This window comes from Molossus molossus, unplaced genomic scaffold (genome assembly GCF_014108415.1).
Source record: "Molossus molossus isolate mMolMol1 unplaced genomic scaffold, mMolMol1.p scaffold_m16_p_1, whole genome shotgun sequence".
In the NCBI taxonomy this organism is placed as follows: Eukaryota; Metazoa; Chordata; class Mammalia; order Chiroptera; family Molossidae; genus Molossus; species Molossus molossus.
Window position 1 is genome coordinate 34,115,547 of NW_023425344.1, and position 22,068 is coordinate 34,137,614.

A 22,068-nucleotide genomic window follows, 5' to 3' on the forward strand; every position below is an offset into this window, starting at 1 on the left:
TTTCTCACTAATTACCTGTTTTGCTGTAAAAATTTTAAAAGGCAGCTGATAAAGCAATTGTAAATCAAATCTAGGCCTTATCTTTAGTTCAAAAGACCATGATGACATTTTTTAGAAAACTAGTTTTGATCAGCAAAATGGTATTTTCAATATGGTTTAACCGAATAAAACTGTGCTTTTCTCAAAACAAACACAGGGTCATTTCTTCATGGAAGGAGCAGCCAGTGAAGGTCAAGTTCCCAGCCCATGCTGTCTGTTTACTGCTGCTTCCGCATCTTTTAATTTAGGATCTGCTCTAAGAATATAACTAGCCAGTTCTATATGGCTGTGTAGCTCTTGCTTACTTTTCAGGGAAGCACCTTTTCAGCTCCAAGGAGCCCTCCTTTTCTCTTCTTGTAAGCAGGAGCTTTTACATTCCAACTGGCTCTCAGAAGGGTATCAATTAGATCCTTTTCCCACAGATAAAAACCAGGGGACCTTTCCTTGTGTTCCAGGTATAGCCTGAAAGCAAAATTGAGCATGACTTTCAACTCCCATCAAGTAGCACATCTACATTAGGAGAAAGGGACAACTCAAACAATCAAACTGAGAGTCCCAGGCACAGCCAATGAAAGAATTGGAGTAGTAGTTACTTTATATATGAAATTCCAAAGAAGCGAGGTGGCTTTGGGTCAAGAATAAAAGCTTTACAGATTTCCTTTAGTAACCCCAAAGCTGTGTGTGGGCCTCAAAAAGTAAAAAAGCCACGCTGAAATGTGTTTATGAAAGTTTTCCCTATTACTGTTGTCATCTAGGACTTCTCTTCCCTGTCAATGTTACTATTATTGATAATATTTGGCATAAACTAAATTGCATTCATTTATTCATTCATTGACTCAGTCAACAAATTGGATGGGCATTTACTGGGCATCAGGCTCTGTGCTAAGCATTGGTGTTAAGGTTTACATTCTTCAAAATGTTTTTAAAAGTATGTCCAATATACTAATCCCAGATGTTCAAAGGTGCCCATAACTGGTAATGCTGGACACAGCAGTATAATTATATTGTATAAGAAGAGGACTTTCTGCTCTTTGGATACAGACAAACTCCCCACCACCTTTTGCCAAATTCTCTTTGAAGATGTCAATTCTCAAGTGCCAAAGACCTGGCCAAAGCGAAAGTAGAGTTGTGGGGACCTTTCTTCCTTTATACCTTCACCCTTTCTCCAATATTTTCATCGTACACAACTTTACTTTTAAGGGACACTTTGATATTCACATTAAGCTTATTGGGCTTTGGAAAACATTTTAGGGGGCAAAAATAGAAAGTGCTCACAGAGAAACTAAACTCCACCTTCATCCACATACTCCCATTTCCTTCTTCGAATCCCCTAAAGACAGCCTTTATTCTGTCTATGAATCCCACAACTGTTTTCAATTAGTCACACAAAAATAAGTAAAAGTAACTTCAAAAGTTTTTTTTTAGCCAACCTACCCACAAAAGAGAGAAAATTTTAGAGAAAAGACAAATTAACTGGACTACTTTGTTGGGGAATCATGAAACTTGAGAAAATAAAGAAATTCACATACTAGTCAACTATATGAAAATATTACAATTATAAGAATTGAAGTCAAAGTTCAAGAGAGAGAAATTGAGGCAGAACAGAATCCTGCAGAATAACTATGTAAGAGAAATGTGAAAATTCAGCATCACTAACAAGGGCAGCAGAAGAGACCTTGGGAAGGAATAGGATTTATCATTCAAGCAAAGAAGCTAGGAAGCGTAAGAAACTTGTGAAATATCAAACACTAGAAAATATTAAGAAAAACATATTACGCCATATGATCTGAGTGGAAAGCGTCCTCTCCTTAAATTGACCAAAATACCTAATAATTTCCTTCTACCAAAGACACTTTATACACAATATTCTCGAATTGGTTTAAGTGAAATAATAATACCCAAACTGATGTTTCTTGAAACTTCTACATCACTTGAGGCTGAGTGAAAAGCTAGAGATTTAGTGATATATATTATGCTGTGGAAAAATTAGCTCCTCAAAATAGCAAAATGGACATTGGCAGCTTAGCTAAATAAGCAAAAGAATGAGTAATCTTACTCAATAGCTTAAGGAAAGAACTTGCTAGAAATGTAGCTAAACAAGTGGCTGTGTATTTTTGAAGATGACTGAATTTTTTTCACTCTAAAAAGTAGTAGGCCATTCATATTGCTAACATAAATTTAAAAATTAATTACCAAATTAATAAAAATTTGAAACACCATAAAAACCCTTTGATGATAACATTTTGCTAGGGAAAATGTATGATTCTTTCATACATTGTTATCCTAGGCCATCGCGCCTCGATTTCAGTTGTAAGAGGAATGAAATCAATCAGTAGGTGTTTCTGGGTATATGCTAGGCTTTTAGCAAGTTTGTGCCAGATGTGCTAAAGAAGTAATGGAGTACATGGCGAAGTAATAAAATTTCCACCAATATGAATAATAGCTTATTAATTACATAGCAATTCTAGAATCTTTCTTAAGTTAGTTCATAAATATCAAAAACCAAATAATGGTATTTAGTTCCTTGCTACTCTTTCGTCTGCTGATCATCAATAAAGGATACCTCCTGGCCAGGCTGAGTTCTCCCACAGGACCCTCCCCAAGTGTAGCATGTTTTTAGGAACCCCTTGGTCTGTAAGGAATATTTGCTCCTCTTGATTATTTGCATCACTATACTCTGTCACATGACATTGTATACATTTGTTTAGGGCAAAAACTATCCCTTGAACTTCTTTAAAATTTTCCCCACAATGTTTAAAACATTCTTCTGAATATATGTTGTAAATACATTTTATAGATTTACTATATTAGTGCATGTAAGAGAGGTTATTTCAAACCAAAAAATAATAGTAATACTTTGAAGGTTCTTTAAATGTTTAAAATGCCAAAAAAAAGGGGGGGGGCACTTTGGGTAGGTCTACAGTTTGTTGAAATGGCTGTGTTAAATCAATTGGTGTTTTTTAGCTTTGAAAAAATCTACATATATTTTATGCAAAGTTGGCGATAAGGAGAATGTGACTAATTGTCTATGACTTTGGTTTCTATGTAAACTGAACTACTAGCTAAGGAACAGTGCTTGTTTATAAATGGGATAAAGTTTCAAAGCATGAAACTTTTTTGGCTTACATTTTTTGCAGTATGAAGATCAACACAGTTTTCAGAAAAATTAGGACTGAGATGGATAGTAAGTAACAGCAATAGTCACCGTGGAGGGTATGCAGTTGAGCTAGTAGGTTATAATTGAGGGACAGTAATATCTAGTGGTTATAAAACTAGATTTTGGAGACAGACTACCTGGTTTAAATCTTGGCTCAGTTACTTAGCAGCTGTATGATTTCAGACAAATCATTTGAGGCCTCTTTGTGCCTCAACTTCTTCATCTGTAAAATAGGATGAAAATAGGACAGAATTGTTATGTCAATTATATGAGTTAATGCATGTAAAATGTTTAAAATATTATCTGCATCGTGGTAGCACAGTATAGTTGATATTTTTATGGCTGTTAGAACAGTATGAATTTTTCAACACAACCGGAATATTTAATTTGGTCTAACTCAGTGAACTCAAAAAGAACCATAAAAATATGGTTTTACTAAAGTAAGCACATGTTAAAGAGTATAAAGCAAGCTAGAATTAGTTATAGAGAATGTATGAGTTTGTAATGACATAGATTTTTAAATTAGAAGAAAATTGAGAGATAATCTTGCTAGCTTCATCATCTAACGAGAAATAAAAACCCAAATGTTGGGTTATATGATCAAAGCTACAGTGGGGAACTGAGAAAAGAGATTAAATCCCTTTATGCCTGCCTGTTTTCTCTAGATGAGAAGTGGCACCATGCATCTGAAAGTTCCAAAATACTTCACCAAGACTCATTTCATCAACCATAAAATATGTATATGGCAACACAATAACTCATCCTGTATATGTATATATGCATAAAGTAACCAGTACTATGTGTGTGTAGTAGACACTCTGTAGATGATGATGATGATATGATAATGGCAACATTCTACTTCAAATTCTATGTACTATATAAATATACTTCATAATTTATTCTTTTGCCATGACATTTGTAAACAGATAATACACGAAAATAAATGAACAAATTTACTAATAATCTGTATCTAAACCACACATACCCTACACTATATTATGCTAGGTTCACAAGATGCCTTACTTCTTCCTTGAACTCTAGCTATATATCTAGCCTTCCTACTATAGCATTAAAATCATGACATTTCTCTTCTAGAGAGGGAAGTAACCTAAATTTTCAATTATAATGCTAATGTTGAGATTTTTCTTCCTAAGTGATGTTATTACCAATAATTAGTAAAATATGCACAATGTTGTTTCAATAAGCTATGAAAATGGATTGCTTCTCCTCCCTTTGCCATTTTGAATGATATCCTTTAACTTGTGGGGTTTTTTTTGCATTTCAAAGGTAATTTGAAGTCTCAGTTTAACTCTTTCTGATATAATTTATCATTGCTCTCTCTACCTGTCCACAGTACTTTGCACATTTATTATTATTTAATTATTTGAAATTAATTATTGAATGTCTACCTCCCCACTACTCTCAGATATACAAAGGGAGTGAGCACAGTATTCACAGTATAATGGCACTTAATAGGTATTCTGTAAATATAACAGGTTCCCAATATGTAACTGGATATATAGATTGGTATTTCAACAGACAGTTCTAAGGCAGCAGTGAGGATGTGAGTTAGGGTTACACTACTATAAGCATGCTTGTTTATTCTAAAACAAGACTCACATTGTATATTTCTATAAACTAAATACAGTCACTTACAAGATTAAGTAGCCTGTCTCCTTCATGACACTAAGTTCCTACGTTTTGTCTTTGAGTCCACAGTGCCTTGTATGGTGACTGGTACAAAGTAGTGCTTGGTAAACTCTTGTTAAATGATTAACATTCTCATACATTAGCAACATGACATTTTCTCATGAATCAGCACATGACACATAACAAAACTAACAGATAGAAAACATAACTGGAGTTAAAACATAATTTTGATATTTTTGTCACTTAAATCATACAGTTTAATAATTGTGTAATTAAACAATGACTCATTGCCTAAAGAGCATTACTATCTACAGAACATTTTATACTGAAAAGTATGAGTTTGGGGAGGTACAATTTATAAGAGATTTAAAGAATGTCATTAATCTATCTTAAGCACACCTAAATGTCAGGTGAATTGATAGTCCTGCTTCATGTCCTTTCCCAAACTGCCAAGGAAAAAGATTTTAAACTAAGTCAAGATATGAACAAAATAAGTACAAATGGAAAAATAAACATTTTTTGCATGCTAGCTTATACTATTTTAAAAACAGCATTTCTAAGAGGAGCTTTGAGAATGATTGAAATGAAAATCTGAAACTGACCTACTTTGTATACCCCCTTGGAATGGAATGAAGCTTGTATATTACCAACCATTGGGAAATCATTGTATTTAACACCAATGTCACAGTCACTGATATGTGTGCAAATGGTAGGACTCAAATGACCAAAGGACACAGGACAGCCAACTGTCTTTTCTTATAATGTATAGCTGCACTGGTAGGTTTACTTATGCCTTTTGTTTTGCTTTCTTTGATTTTGGAGTATCCTCCTCATCTCTCTGGCTGCCCACTAGCTAAGCCCACCTGCTGACAGGTGTGTCTCAGAACACCAAGAATGGCTGTCTGCTATTCTAGAGGCTCACGGTGATCCAGCTCAAGCTCTCTACTTACATCTGCCTGATGCTCACATTTACTCCAGCAAGGAAGAATTTTACATAAAAGACCATGTTTTTGGAAATTGGTGATCAATATACTGGTTTTTAGATGCACCACACTTCTTATTGTCTGATTCCTATAGTTGGCTCATTATAATCCATCAATAAACTGTTTCTATTAAACACTATGCTATATATATGCTGTATGAGAAAACAGAATGAAGCCATGATCAACTTTTTTAAAGAGCTTGCCATCTAGCTAGCTACATATAGCAATCACATATGAAACAGTTCAAACAAAAGTCTTTAGGAGAGTATAAATGATAAATTACGTAAAGCATACTTTAAAATGTTGAAGAGGCGTAAGGAAAAGGGATAATAACAATTATAGTGATTATTTACTGGGTACTAAGCATTGTGCTCTGTACTTCATAGCATAATGTTATTTAATTCACACTATAAGTTTTTCTGGTGGGTTTTATTATTAACCCCGGTTGGTAGATGTGGATCCTTTAGACCCTATCCCAGACGTCCTTGAGATCAGTCAGAATGAGCCAAATATGGAAAATAAGGCTAGAAATTGACTTTGAAGGATAGATAGTGAAACAGGAGATTCTCTTCCTTGTTTTTGAATTATGGAATCCAAGGAGCACCTAGAATTATTCTTTATTAAATTTGTCTTTTTCTTAAAAATTCTAAGAAGAGCAAATAGCACATTAATTTTAGAAATATTCTTATAAAAGCCTGTGAACACTTTAAAATTGAAAAGTCCATGAAGCATAGTTACAGTGAAAATGAAAGGGACAAATTAGGTAGATGTGGAAGGAAAGGTAAGCCATGGAGAAGTATGCTCCTGTAGTTTAAAAAAAATAGTCATGCCTAGCTGATGTGGCTCAGTGGACTGAGCATTGTCCCATGGACTGAGAGGTCCTGGTTCCATTCATGTCAGGGCACAAGCCCTGGTTGCAGGCTCAACTCTCCATAGGGGCCATGCCGGAGGCAGCCAATCGATGTGTCTCTTACACTAATGTTTCTATCTCTCTTTCCCTTCCTCTCTCTCTAAAACATCAGTTTAAAAAAACAGTCAACATTATGCTGCGATAGGAGAAAATGTTCTACTATGGAAATTTATACCTATCAAAACTTGAACTAATTAGATTCTTCATTAAACAAGCTTCATTCCCTTCTCTGTCCTAATGAATGATGCCACCACCATCTAGCTCATCCTCCCTTTCCCTCACCCCAAATTTCCAATCTGTCATTAAGGCTTGAGGACTAAAAGCATAGGGTTTGTTGGCATGACCCTGCCACTTACCAGATAGGTGACCTTGGGCAGACTACTTGATCCCTACTTATTAATATCCTCACTAGTTAAAACATGGATCAAAATAGAACATATATGGTAGGTTTTAAAACCTGTCTGTAAAAGTTCTTATTACTGGCACATATAAAGCATTCAGAGTATTTTGCTATTGTTATTTATTCATAGAAATGTGAATGTGTTAAGCTGATCACCTTATATGTATATTAATATCTATTCTTTATAGACATAAATTAAAAATTATAAAATACAGTTTAAGAGAACAAGCTCTGCACTCAGACACAGCTGAATTAATTTAAATATTGGGTTTACTATCCCTTGAATACATCACTTAACAACTTCAAGCCTCAGTTTCTTCATCTTTAAAAAGTTATTGTGAGCTCGAAATTGTGTAATCATTAAAGCTTATGACATATTACCTAACACAATTTAAGAGCTCAAGTAATGTTAGTTATTATATCATTGGGTTTTTCATGGGATACAATATGCATGCATAAATGCATACTTTCTGATTGAATAAGGACTATAGACTATATTTTCAAGTGATTTAAAAATGTATATAATTTGATTAAGAAATCTTCCTTTTTTATTTTATAGTTACGTATTTCTTAAAACATTAGTCCAAATCACCTTCATCGGTGATACAGTAGATACCCTAAGAAGTACTCAGGGTATAGAAGGATAGAACCACAAGAATGGGCCTCAATTCAAATAATAAAAGGACAGAGTCAAAGGCAGAATCAAGGTAACGCTGAGCCAAAATAGAACAGCTGCTTTTGGCTTTTGAGATGCTCAAAGACATACTCAAGCTGCCCATAGCTGCTATTAGATTCTGCCAATTGGCCTTTCCTCCTTGCTTTATGAATATTCCATAAACCATAGGCTTTCCAATTCCCAAAGAATAGAAATGGTCACTATAAACCTCTGCCAGGTCATTCACAGTCCATAGATCACATATAGTAACAATGAATCAAACCATCATTGAGCTTACCTAAAGGACTATCAAATTACTAATTGCCATGTAGACTCTGAAGGCAATTCCAAAGGAGAAGTTTAAACACATTTTAAACAAAGACAGCACCATTTAAATAAGCAAATAGCCGTACTAATTAGAACACATATTTGAATGAGAAAATTTCACCTATCTGATTAGAATTTCCACTGAAACTCCAAGCCTTATAAGATTCTTAGAATATTTATGTCCAGTAACACGTTTTGTTTTTTTAAAATATGTTTTTATTGATGTTTTTATAGAGAGAAGAAGGGAGAGGGAGAGAGAAACATCGATGTGAAAGAGAAACATTGATTAGCTGCCTCCTGCACACCCCCCACTGGGGATCTAGCCCACAACCGAGGCATGTGCCCTGACTGGGAGTCAAACCGGGACCTCTCAGTCCATGGGATGATGCTCAATCCACTGAGCCATACCAACTAGGCACCATTAGCATGTTTTAAAATTTGCCCTTAACACGCACTTTCCCCTTCTTGATTTCCTTCTCCTTATTTATCTTTTTATTTTCTTCTCTCTTCCTCAATTTTAATATGTTCTCAACCTTCAAAGTCAAACTTGGTGTTGAGGCCACTCAATGACAAGGACACTCCAAAGCCAGCAGTGGTATGGCAGCAACCTGGAGTCAGGAGGTTGGGTAGGCCAACCCATTAATCACTGTCTTTAGAACACAGAGATTCTCCAAGTAAACTGCTACTGAGACCTAAGTCATCACACATACAGAGTCACACTTGTTAGAGGACATAAAGCGTATGATGTATAGTTTTATTATAAAATTTCTTCCCAGCCCTTAAATGCTATGATTCTATGCCTTTCACGAACAAATTTTATCTTGCTGATCTTGATTATGCCATTTGCACCCGGCATGCTGCCCACGCTGCCCACAGGAGTTACTGAGTCAGGGTAGACTTAGCCAAATGGATATGCTCACCCAAGCATTTACCAGCAACCACAATCACTATCGTTAAGAGATATGTTTCAAGAAGCAATAAAATATTATTGGTTCCATTTCCCCATTTGAAAATCCTGTAGAATAGTTATATTCTGATTAAGTGGTACTTTTAAGTATTTATAATATTCCACTCTAACACTAACGCAAGGACTCTCATCATTTTGCAAAAATGAAGAGAGCTACAGAAATTCAGCATAAACAGAAAAAAAAGTATACACATTAATGTCTCTACATCTAGAATCTTTGGAAGTGAGCAATCCTGGGTCTGGAAGGAGTTAACAGCTATGTGAGAGAGTCAGTATAATTTATAATTTCAATACTATTAGAAAGTCATAAGTAGAGATACTTTGTTTTAAAACTTAAAGACAATCACTAATGTATAAAACTATAATATATAGCTTTCAAAGTACATGAGAAACAAAAGAATAAGAAAAATTCAGCAATAAAAGTATATTATAAAAGTTAGTATTAAGAAATAATATTTTTAAATATTATAAGTAGACCATATATAATTAAAAGCTAACAGCACTATGGGGGAGGGAAAGGGTTATTTTATGATTAAATGCATGTGGAAATGGAGCAGTTATAAATCTTTACAGGTTGAATATCACAGTATTAAAGTGTATAAGACAAAAATAGTTAAAATACAAAACATTAACAATCATAATATTAGTAAGAGGATTTTTAAAATATCTTTTTTGGTATTTGAAAGATTAAGAAGAGGTGACTGATTAAGAGGGTGATATAATAATGTTTTAAGTAAACTTGACTAAATAATTCCTTTCAAATTGCCATTAAACATTTATAAGCTTTCAGCATAACTCAGGATATAATAAAAATATCAATAACATATAAATCTATACAGGTAACATCCCTGAGCTAAAAATAAACAGTGGAGCTAAATAAACAAACAAAATCCCATTTGAAAACTTTAATATTTTCTTCCAAATAATTCTTAGCTTTCAGTGAAAACCAGGAACATAATTGCAGAATATTTAGCAAGTAATTATGATAATATATATCAAAAGTTATGATATGACCAAAGCTGTATGCAAAAAAAAAAAATCTGATTGTAATAAAAGGAAACTTATTATTAAATAAAAGACAGTGAAAATAAATTAGTAAGAATGAAACTCAAGAAGCTAACAAAAGAGTAAAAGAATTAATCTGCAGAAAGCTAGAATTAAAATAAACCAAGAATCATTAATTAGAAAACAGAAATAGTAAATTAAATAAATAAGTATATCTGAGAGTTGATACTTTTAAAAAGGGAACAGTAAACAGAGTTCTTCTACCAAGGTCTCAACACAACAAAGGAGAGCGAATAAAACAACAGTAAAAGGCAGAGAGGGCTACCTATGGGGAATGGGAAAGAGGATAAAACTACACATAATCAGTTTTTTTTAACTAAAAATAGTATACAAAATCCATGCTACTAATTTTGAAAACCTTGATAAAGTGAGTTCCTTCAGTGGTTCTCAACCTTCCTAATGCCGTGACCCTTTAACACAGTTCCTCATGTTGTGGTGACCCCCAACCATAAAATTATTTTTGTTGCTACTTCATCACTGTAATTTTGCTACTGTTATGTCTTAGGCAACCCCTGTGAAAGGGTCATTCGACCCCCAAAGGGGTCGCGACCCACAGGTTGAGAACCGCTGCCTTAGAGGGAAATGTAAGCTATCAAAACTGACTTATTGGGAGGGCAGTGATTTTCCTACCTGCTCACACACCAATCTAGGAGAACCAGTGCCCAGGACCTTATAGGAGAAGGGTTATAATCTGTAGGACCCTAAACAGCCTGGTGTTTGCCAGAGTGAACACCAGACCTAATTTGTTAAGCTGCCATTTTCTCCTGGAGGACTTACTTCCCTGACCACCTGTGTGCCAAATGAGATCCCACCCTCCTCACACTGCCCAGCCCGTCCCTCAGCACTGCCATGGCACCATTACCACCTAGCACTCCAAGTGTTGTATTAGTCATCATTTTAAATATCACCTGTCTCCCTTTCTTTGTCCTACATACTTAAATGTAAGCTCCATAGTGTAGGACATTCTGTTGGGGGTGGGGAGTGTATATTTTTTATTCTCAGATCATAAAGAGGGTTTGGCACATCATTGGTATTAAATGTATATTTGTTAAATGAATGGGAAAAAGAAAAATGAGTGAATAAGTAAGGGAAGGAGTTATTACCTATAGAGAATAAAGTTGATGATTTATTTACACTTAGATTTGGGCACATACAAAGGGAGTTTTAGACTACCATTTGTGGCAACTAAATAAAGCTGTGTATAAGTGACCACAGATATTTTGCTGATTCAAGAAAGAATATGAATGAGTGAGAATGAGAAAGAAAGAGAGTGGAATATCCCAGGAGGAAGGGGTGGGAAGGGTGAGGGGATGTGAAAGAGAAGGGGAAGGGGGGGGGGGTTGTTTGCTTTCTTCTTTTTGTGATGATCTTGCTATTTTTGTACAACTGGAATTTCCATACGGAAAGCATCACTTTAGTAATTTATTTTTCTAAATCACAGAATCACATGTCCAATGTGAATTATAGTAGCTCTTGTTAGGTTTCCACATCCTTTTGGCTCTGTCCCTTTACAACAAGAATTCTCGGTCTTCAGTATTCATCAACTACAACTATGAGTCTTCTATGGGCCATGTCAAGAACTGCTGTTTTACTTTGTTCAATGAACTCTACTATAACACATTTCCAACCCACTCAAGGATACCCACAGGTTACTGTAACAGTATACAGAAGATGTTGCCCCTTTCTCTCAAGAACTTTTAATTTTGAAAAGAACTTTCAAACAACCAGCACCATCTGGCTCATCTGAAGCTGTTTTAATTTTTAAGTCTTTAATCACAATTATAAAGTTTAAATTTTTAATAAGCCTTTCATATTTTTCTAGATTTTTAAATAACTTACAAATTGTCATCAGTATTTCAAGTTAAAATTTTTCCCCCTTGGCAAGGTAAATTTGACCACGAAACTCAAATCTTGAATTGAAGGAAATTGAGTCAAATACCTGCAGAGGTGCTTCAGGATGCTTCGCTTGAATTTCCTGGAGGGCTTTCGATGTCTTCTTTTTGGCTTTTTCAATTTGAATATTGGTAAAATAATTGACAGCAGCAAACTCAATAAGGGCGGAAAATACAAAAGCAAAGCAGACAGCTATGAACCAATCCATGGCAGTAGCATAGGACACTTTGGGCAAAGAATGCCGTGCACTGATGCTCAGTGTGGTCATGGTGAGGACTGTGGTTATTCCTTCAAGGCAAAAGAGCAGAGACAAAATACTTTACCATCACTTCTATGGGGAAACAAAACACAAAACAAAACCTAGGATTTTGGTGGGTGGGGTGGTTGATGAGGTGACAAACTTTGTAATTCAAACCAAATCATCTTTAAGAAGATTCTAATCCTAGTGGTTCAGTGGATTTAGCATGGGCTTTTCTACTGTTGGCTCAGTGTGACTTGGATTAAGTTATGAAAATTCACTGGGCTTCCATTGTTACCTACCTATTGGGTTTGCCATAATGATTGAAACTATGTCAGGCACCTAGTGCATATTGTAACTGAACCAACATACCTGATACACTTAACACACACACACACACACGTAATAGGAAGTGCTAGTAGCATGGAAGATTGGGACATCAGAATTTCTGGGGTAGGCATGGTCCACTGCTATTGAGAATCACTACCAGAAAAAAGCACATATTGTAGATATTTACAATCTTTAACTGGATATAACCTATTGAATTAATAACTTCACTAGTTTTGAAAGACCTAGATTTATATAAAACAATAAAGGTATATTCCTGAAAATATATTTCTAGAACATTTTGGTATTAAAAATATTAGACATCTACCACCCATCGATTTATGGTTGGGAGAAAAATATTTGCAGCAAGAATAGAGGTAGTTTTTTTTCCATAAATAGACTCCTGAAGCATATCACCTCCAGGAAAGCCTTCTCAGCCAGGAAAAAGATTAGTTCTTATTCTCAATGGGAAAATCCCACTTGTCACTGGAACCATGTTAATATTTATACAGTTGTCCCTTTCTGAATCTTTGTCTATCTTTATATCTAATCCATGTTATATAGTTAAGCTTAGAAATTTCTGTGTGGATTTGCTATATCCACTTAAACTCATTCTATATAATGTGTACAATTGCTCCTTGATATGCCCAGTTATTTGGGGATGATGATGATGATGATGATGATGATGATGATAATGATGGAGGCATCTAAATGATATATTCCAGTCCATGCCTATCCCTAGCTGAAAGCCAAACTATGTATGTTAAACTACAGAGATTGTGAGATTCATGCAATAATAAAGGTATAATAATATTTTGATTTAGGGAGAAATTATACTGTCTTTTCAACTCAGCATTTAATTATATTCTACCTTGTATTGTTGCTTAATTGTTCCAACTTTATTGGATGTAGCCTCTGTGAGAGCAAATGTGTCTAATATTGCTCCAGGATTTATTATAATATATTACATGGTGCCAGGCACATGATAAATGCACAGTAAATAAAAACTCATTTTTTCTAGCTTCTTAGCAATCCATTTTCTCTCCAGTCCCTTCTGAATTGTCAATGTTTAGAACATGAAAAATTAAAGTAACTGTGCATTGTATGAGCTATATATCTTAAATCATTCCATAAACTATACAGTGAATAAAATTTGAGAATTTGGTTGCATTCCCTTTATAAAAAGTTTATGATATTTTTAGCATTTTATTAGTATAAAATAATTTAAATTTTTTTTGTTTTTATTGTTGTTCAAACATAGATACCTAACTCTCTTGAACACGCAATAGCACGAATTTACAAGACTTTGTTTCAGAAAACAATTTTACAAAGTTAAGGCCTCCTTTTTCAATCTCAGAGAAATGGCATCATTTCCATGCTGGCTGTGAGATGCATTAAATACACCTTAAAGTAATTGTGAAAAATTTTAGCTACAGAGTTTGAAGATAAATCAGTTTTTTCCTTATTCATAATAATTTAAGTTTAATGGCCTATTAAGAATTCAAGAATATTCAATAACTTTCTTAGGTATATTTTCTCTGATAGTCTATAAATTATGCTGAAAGCACTTGGAAATAAAATGCAAAGAGTACAGCTTAATAAGAATACTTGCCCTGGCCCAGCCAGTGTGGCTCAGTGGTTGAGTGTTGACCCATGCACCAAGACGTCGCCAGTTCAATTCCCAGTCAGGGCACATGCCCAGGTTGTGGGCCAAATCCCCAGTGGGGGGAAGGGCCACATGCAACCAATCGATGTTTCTCTCTCTCTCTCTCTCTCTCCTTCTCCCTTTCTCTCTCTCTCAAATCAATAAAGAAAAAATAATAATAATACTTGCCCTGGACAGGTTGGCTCAACAGTTAGAGCATCAACCCATGGACTAAGAACTCTTGGGGTTCAATTCCGGTCATGGGCACGTACCTCAATTGTGGTTTGGTCCCCAGCCTTGACTGGAGTCATGCGGGAGGCAACCATTCAGTGTCTCTCTCACATCGATGTTTTCTCTCTCACACACTCTATCTGAAGATAAATGGAAAAATATCCTCGAGTGAGGATTTAAAACAAAAAAAGACTACTACTCAGAACTCAGAGACCATAATGTGATAGGTGATAATAAACAACAACAACAAATACTGAAATCAAATATAAACAACTTAGAATTCCCCATGTTGCTCTGAACATTTTTTTTTTTGGTAATAGAACAATTTTCTTGAGGATCAGAAGTAATGTTCTTCATATTTTCCTGCTATCATGTGAAGAAATTACCTTATTAATGTCCACTAAGCAGATTATTAATGCAGTGATTGAGCTGTGAGTCCAAAAATTACTTTCTGATTCTTAAGGGGTAGATCATAGAGTTCATGAAGATGTTAAATGATGCTCTGGACATCAATACAAAAAAATGTTGGATATGTGGTCACTTTCTGTTTCTTTCACTATTTTGAGTCAACTTGATTTTAAAGTCTGTAGAGTAGCTCTCCAGATATTATGGTTCATATTTTATGACTGTTGCCAAAATTAGGAAAGTAATTGGCACAAACAACTGGTTAAGTGTTTGAAGTGCCCATCCCTTAAAAAGTTCTCTGTGCCTACAGTTCAAATTTAAAGAACTAGCATGACAAGAACTATTTTAGGTGGAACATTTGGTTAAATAAACACCAAAAGAACAACCAATAGACACCAACCCTTCAGATATGAAGCCATGCTTCCTCCGTATCCAGGAATACAGTGCTCTGTTTAAATGGCTTAGCTGGCATTTACCCTTGAAAACATTTCAAAAACCATAGAATATTTTTGACATGTTCAAGTATTGATGCCAGTCCCTGTTTTTAGAATGCTGAATGTGCACCACATTGGCTGGTCCCGGAGCTGGGAGAGGAAGCGTGGAGTAGGCTAAGGCTATACACAAGAGTACAACTCTGGCTGCTCCTCCTAGAAAACTGAACTAGCAGTGATTTTGATATGCCAGCTGGCATTTACTCAGGTTTAATGTTTTACCACACTGGAATAATTAGAAAACTTAGAGGCATACAACTTTGGAGATAGAAGGCCTTTGGAGAGAACTTAGCTCACTCTACTTCTCGTATTTACACTGATTTTGGGGGTGGGGGGTTGTTTTTGTATGATCTCCAGTGAATCCCTGACCTAGCAAATTCTCTTCTTGAGTAAAGAGGAAAATAAGAATTAGGGAAGATAAATACCAGCCCAGAATTAATTTTTTGCCTAGTTCTCATATGAAACAGATTGCTAATGCCCCTCAAATACTTAAAACTTAAGTTTCTTAGGGAAATATCACCTTAGAGCCTTGTTGAACAGTCTAATTATTACCATTTTGTTATATCTTAGGTTTTTGAAGACTTAACTGTTGGACATAATTTACCTCGTCAGTCAAAATAATATCTTGGCACATGAGCACAGGACAGAAATGTCACATTTCTAATTGAAAAAGCTACCAACAAAGTATCTTCAGCACATATTCATACAATCTCCACTCAGCAGCTCTGGAATTTTCCACAAGCCCCCATATATCCTCATATCCCCTGTGAAGGCAGAATGTCAAAATAGAAATGGCAGAGTTCCCAAAGTTAGACAGAAATTGTCTTGGGTCCATCACTTTTAAGTATGTGACTTCATACAAGTTTCTTAATCTTTCTGAGTCATTTTCCTTACTCATAAATATTAATAATTCCTATCTCACTGAGTTATTGTAAAGATGAAATAAGATGACCCTTATCAGAATATGGCAAACTTATAAGCATTATCAATAGTATTACCAGTATCATTACTATATACTAATTAATTTCTTTATAGTGTCTTCTCTGGATAGGAAATGTTGGGGGTACAGCTGTAATCAATGCTATTCCTCCCCACAGCACTGAAAATTTTTATTACTTAGGGATAAGTTAGACAGAACATTGGTCATCAGTTTGTAGCCAAACAAGAAAACATTCAAAGTTATCAATCAATCAAATAACAATAAAATACAGAGAACATTCACATTATAGTGATTCTCAAATGAGGCAGATGGGAGCATGGATACCATAATAGTAAATGATACTCAAATGTGTGGTAGGCATTGTTCCAGATGCTTTATACAAGTTAACTCATTGAATCCACTTGGAAACACTGTGAATTTCAACCTGTTTTAACACACAAGGAAACAGGCAGAAGTAATTCATTGAAGGTTCATAGCTAATAAGTGGTAGAGCGTGAGGTTAGAAACCAGGATGCCCGGCTGCAGACTCTGCCCTATGACACCATTACCTCTTCATCAGAGGCACCAATAATAGGTCAGTATGTCCTGTTCTAGAAGTTCTTTATGACCATGGAACAATGAAAATAATATGTGTATAGTGATTGCATTTTTTTTATAAATGATGATAGTTCCTGAAATAGTAATGTTATTTGTAGAGAAGTTAAGGGACCTAATCCGGTGTTCCGCAGATACTTCCTGCCCAGTCAGGCTGTCTCTGAACACGAGGTGTAAAAGGTTAGTGTTAGCACAAAATGAGATAAATGAGATAACCTGGCAGAGTGCCTATTATTACACAATAGAAAAATGTTTTCTTTAAAAACAATTAAAAGTCAAGGAAATCAAGTTAGAAAAAAATCATCTCCCCTGCATAAGAGAAGTATGAGAGAGAGTAACAAACATGTTCTCGGTGCTCTGTACATGTATGTGATGAGTACTGCACATAAATCTAAATTCTCACAGTCTGTGGAGAAGAGATGTATTATCACAATTTTGTGGATGGAGAAAATAAGTGGCCGATTTGTGTTGTAAATCCCAACCGATTGGAGTCTAAAACTTAGATTTGTTGTTTTCTCTCTGTCACATCTATTTTTAATAGTAAAAATTTATTCAATGCTTGCAACGTGCAGTATTCGTTAATTGAAGCCTCACAACTCTGTGAAGTAGTCTGTGCCATTATACATGCTCAATGCTTTCCCAAAGTCACACCCTGTCCCCCATGATAACCCTTCTGTGAGTTTCCCAGGTAGGATTCCAATACCTTTTCTAGAATTAAAGGTGTGGGGGGGGGTACGGGGGTGTTTATGGAAAACTGAGACACCCTTATCATCAGTTCTCTAAAAGGATGGGGACCGTGGGCTGAGAAGCTCCCACCTCCCTCTCTAGTTCCTTCTCACCAGCATACCTTCAGCTCCGTGATAAGGGCTTTGATCTTACCAAGTGAAAAAGCAGGGAGAGAATTGATATCTCTTGTGAGAACTGTACCTCCATTCCAGAGAAATTCTGATAGTTTTCCTTCTAATATCACTACTGAATGCTTTCACTACTCACAATCAACATGAAAAAAATGGAGAAATATATTCAATCAAATAAATATCATGACTAATTTTATTTAAAAGCATGACTGATAGGTAAAAGACTTATTTAACAGCCATAAAAATATAAAACTCCTGTTTTCTGTACTTCATATAGTTTAAAATATGACATATAAAAAGCCACTATAAAAGCAAAAATATATGTTGTGTTCAGAAAAAAAATGTAGAAAGACTATAACAAGGAGCCAATAAGCTAGGTAATACCTTCCAATTCAACGCATTTAAACAATTTGCATTTTGTTCCTCTTCATTAAAAGGCAAATGATTCTAGGCTTTCATATTCATTCAGCCATGACTTTTATTTGTTTTATTTTAAGCTCCCAGTGCATTTCATTTTAATACCTAGATATAATTTTAATTCAATTACACAGCATTAGGCTAGGAGCCCAAGAATACCACCAAAAGTGAAATTGTATCCAGATTCACACTTAGTCTTTACCTGCCTGGTCTCAATAAGGGAAAACTTATGGGGCCAAAGGAAGGGATGAACCAGCCATAACCCCTCAAACCTTATTCCTTTGTACTGGTTAGATACAAAAATAAAAGTGTATATGATTCTTTACTCAGCACAGTCTGATATATTACTGTTTAATATTTTCTTAGAAATGATATCTAAGAGCTATTCCCATGAAATCATAAGCAAATGTAATATGAACAAAAATACCCAAGAAATGAATTGCAATTACCAAATACAGTCCTAGCTGGGACTGATTCCTTATTTATCCAGAATGAAACTTGGGAAAGAATCACTGTCATAATACATGGAATGTACGTCTGGATCATAAAATAACCCATCTTCCGTCTGAGGTGGAAGTATACTGTCATAACCACATATTCACCTACAAATAAAACATGACAAAGATGTGTTATTGGTTCTGCAGCCAGTTATTCCACGGCTTCCTAATCACATTTCAGACTAACAAAAAAGCATTCTAAGCAAAGAAATGATCTATTGTGCACTGCAAACAAACATAAAGAAATATGTAGTTCCTAATGAGAGGGAAAATGATATTGTATATCATTACACAGAAATACATTTTTGTTCTACACAGTGATTAAGCAATTTAAGAAAGTAAGCTATAACTTTTTAAAAATTCTTACAGTGCTTTCTATTTTAAAATCCTAGTACTATGAAAGCAATTAGCTTTTATTTTCAGCAACTTTTGAGAGAAAATTTAGACCTAACTTTCATTGAAAAACATGTAAAGCTTAAATTTAAATAGAATTAAAATACACAGATAAACATTTTGTATACATATATGCTGCCTTATTGCCTTAGTGTTAGGAAAGAACTGTGTTTCTAAATGTTGTATCTATGAAGAAAGATAAAGAGACATATATAACATAGAACCATAAACAACACCCTGAAGTTCAGGAATTTATTGGTATTTAGACAGAAATCTAAAAAAGCTAATAAGGAAAACAAACCATAAGATTTCTTGTAGTTGTTGATAAATATTTTTAAAGTTACATCTAAAAGGAATATATTAGGAGTTAGTAGCCTCACTCATGGACTGTGAAACCCAAGACTCAGAAGCCTCAAATCCCACTTGTTTCCAATTCCACTTGCAGGCTAGAAAATGAATGTTTTCAAAAAATACTTTTTTCCTGGCAATATGTGTATATAAAGAATAATTTTAGAACAAGCAATAATTAGTCAATTTTTCCCATTAAGAATAATAAAAACTAAATCCTATGATTCTTTCCATTCACATTTCAAAAGCAAATATAGATCAAGAATCATCAATAATAATCATCCATCTACTATGTGACAGCTGTAACATATACCCTTAATGTATTTTGCAACTAAGCTTTATATTTTGCTTTTACTTTTGTAAAGAGAAGGAGGGAAGTAGCATAAAATTGGGTAAGATATAAAAGATTTGGGGGAAACGTTAAAAAAAAAAAACAAGAAGAAGAAGAAGAAAATCCAGTATCCAAAATCAGTGGTCAGACTTCCTGTCTCAGAATTCTGTTGAAAATAATTTTAATATCATTGATTACTGACTGTTGTTTCTGAATAAGAAAACCAACTCACATCTTAGTAACTCAGAATATATTTTAAACTAAGATGATAAATACAAATTTAAAAATTCTGAATTGTGATTTATGCATATACTCTATTTCTGGAATCTTCCTGTTAGACCCTGAAAATACTTGATATTTCCATGAAAAGCTAGGACAAAACCCCACTGCTAATGCTAAGCAGCATGTTGACTTTAACCGTTAAACATCTCACCCGTAATGGATTTGATGGTTTCACTTGATACAGTTTGCCCAATCAAGTCATATTGAACCAAGCTGGAAGACTCCTTTGGAACTTCTACCGATTTCTCGGGACCTTTTGTCCAGGTATAAATCATCTCACTCTTCGGGTAAGCATCTGAGTAAGAGCACAGGATGTGGTTAGAGCCAGGGCTCCATTTTTGTCGACACTGATGGCTGGGCAACACTCTTTAAGAATATTACACTTGTAGCCCTGGCCGGTTGTTCAGTGGTTAGAGCGTCGGCCTGTGGTCCAGAGAGGCCCAGGTTCGGTTCCCACTAAGGGCACGTACCTCGGTTGCAGTTTGTCCCCGGCCCTGGTTGGTCATGCGAGAGGCAGCCACTCGATGTGTCCCTTTTACGTCGATGTTTCTCTCTCTCTTCCTCTCTCTCCCTCCTACTCTGTCTGAACAAAAAATGGAAAAATATCCTCAGATGAGGATAAAAAAAAAAAAAAAGAATATGACACTTGTTCAAAAAAGGTGGAATAAATTAAAACATAATCATTATAATTAATTTAAATATGTTTGAGATTTAGGACACTGTAGAGATTAAATAAACAGCCTTGCATATTTCTTTTATACCAAACAACTGAAGGAGGAGAGACTAACCGAAGCAACTAACATGCCATATCTGCATCAATGCTCTGGGATAAGTTTCCATACTAATAAGCAGTTGAAAAGCAGAAATAATAGAGCCTTCAAAAGGCAGTCAAATGACTACTTTCCATTCCAGCTCACTTCCAGTGCTTGACCAATATTAACTCTTCCATCCTGAGGCAGCTCTGCCAATTAGATTTGTATGAAATGCTGCTTATAATCATACAGCAAGAACACAACCAAACCCTACTGTTGGGAGCGCTCTGCAGGAGTCACGTATTACAGACTCTGCATTTGGACAACCCACATGCTGTCTGGGAATCACGCTGCAGTGACAACTGGCTATGCTGTTTGTAAAGCTCTCCAGGGAATATAATTACACAACCAGTTCCACTACCTTTCAACTCTTACAATCAGGACATTTTCCCTTCCACCTTCAACAAATTCCTCCCAGCAGCAATTTAAGCCCATTTTCTATTATGCAGTGTTCAATGCAAATGGAGACCAGCTGCTTACTTACCAGTCTACTCAGAATAGATAGCTCGGCTCACCAGTAAGTTCAAAAGAACCAAGATAAAGTGTGTCCTACCCTCCACAAACCTTCCTAAAATGGCTACAACACAGTAGGTCCTGTAGAATTATTCAGTTCTACAATAGGAGTTGATGCCGATGGAGGCTACCTTTACCAATGACTTTGCAAAATAAACCACAAGGCTTGTGCTGTCATTTAGCAGGATACAGTTGTGTCAACATTGGTCTCCTGAAGTATATTCATGCTCAAGAATACATTTCCGTTCCCCAAATACTATGTTCCTGCCCATGACATTTTAAATCAGGTTGCCTTCTCAGAGCTAGCCTACCTTGCTAGAAAAATCTTTTTCTTAATGATTTAATATTTGAGGTTGGGTGTGGGGAAGGGGGCAAAATGGTAAAGGTGATCAAAAGCTGTACTTCTCTTTTTAATTCCCAATCCCCAAATATCAGCTTCCAAGGAGTAATTTCTTTATTTTTCTGCATCCTTTACTGAGCACCAACTATGTTCAAGTCACTCTGAAGAATGCTTTCTATGAAAATTGGGGGGTGGGAGGAGATAAAACCCTAGATAAGAACTATTTGGGTAAAAACTAAATTATGATAGCACAAATGAATTTTAACTTTGGCCCCAATGACATCACCTTTTTTGTCCATGTCTTTTTCTGTTTTTATCTTCTCTCATTGAGTCACAGATCAGGGAGCAAGTGACTCTCTTT

The 22,068-nt window shown here is 35.3% G+C and overlaps 1 protein-coding gene across 3 annotated transcripts in view; it reads right to left on the bottom strand.

Annotated features, from left to right (window-relative positions):
• Window positions 1-22,068, bottom strand: part of GABRA4 (gamma-aminobutyric acid type A receptor subunit alpha4) — a 63,659-nt gene that overhangs the window by 23,816 nt on the left and 17,775 nt on the right. For 2 of the 3 annotated variants that reach the window (XM_036268677.1, XM_036268669.1), the window contains exons 6-8: window positions 20,194-20,337; window positions 18,641-18,793; window positions 12,093-12,334 (exon numbers count right to left, since the gene is read on the bottom strand). In XM_036268677.1, the coding sequence (XP_036124570.1) occupies window positions 12,093-12,334; window positions 18,641-18,793; window positions 20,194-20,337 (539 nt within the window). The remainder of the gene's footprint in view (window positions 1-12,092; window positions 12,335-18,640; window positions 18,794-20,193; window positions 20,338-22,068) is intronic. The other variant, XM_036268687.1, reaches the window with a different exon arrangement.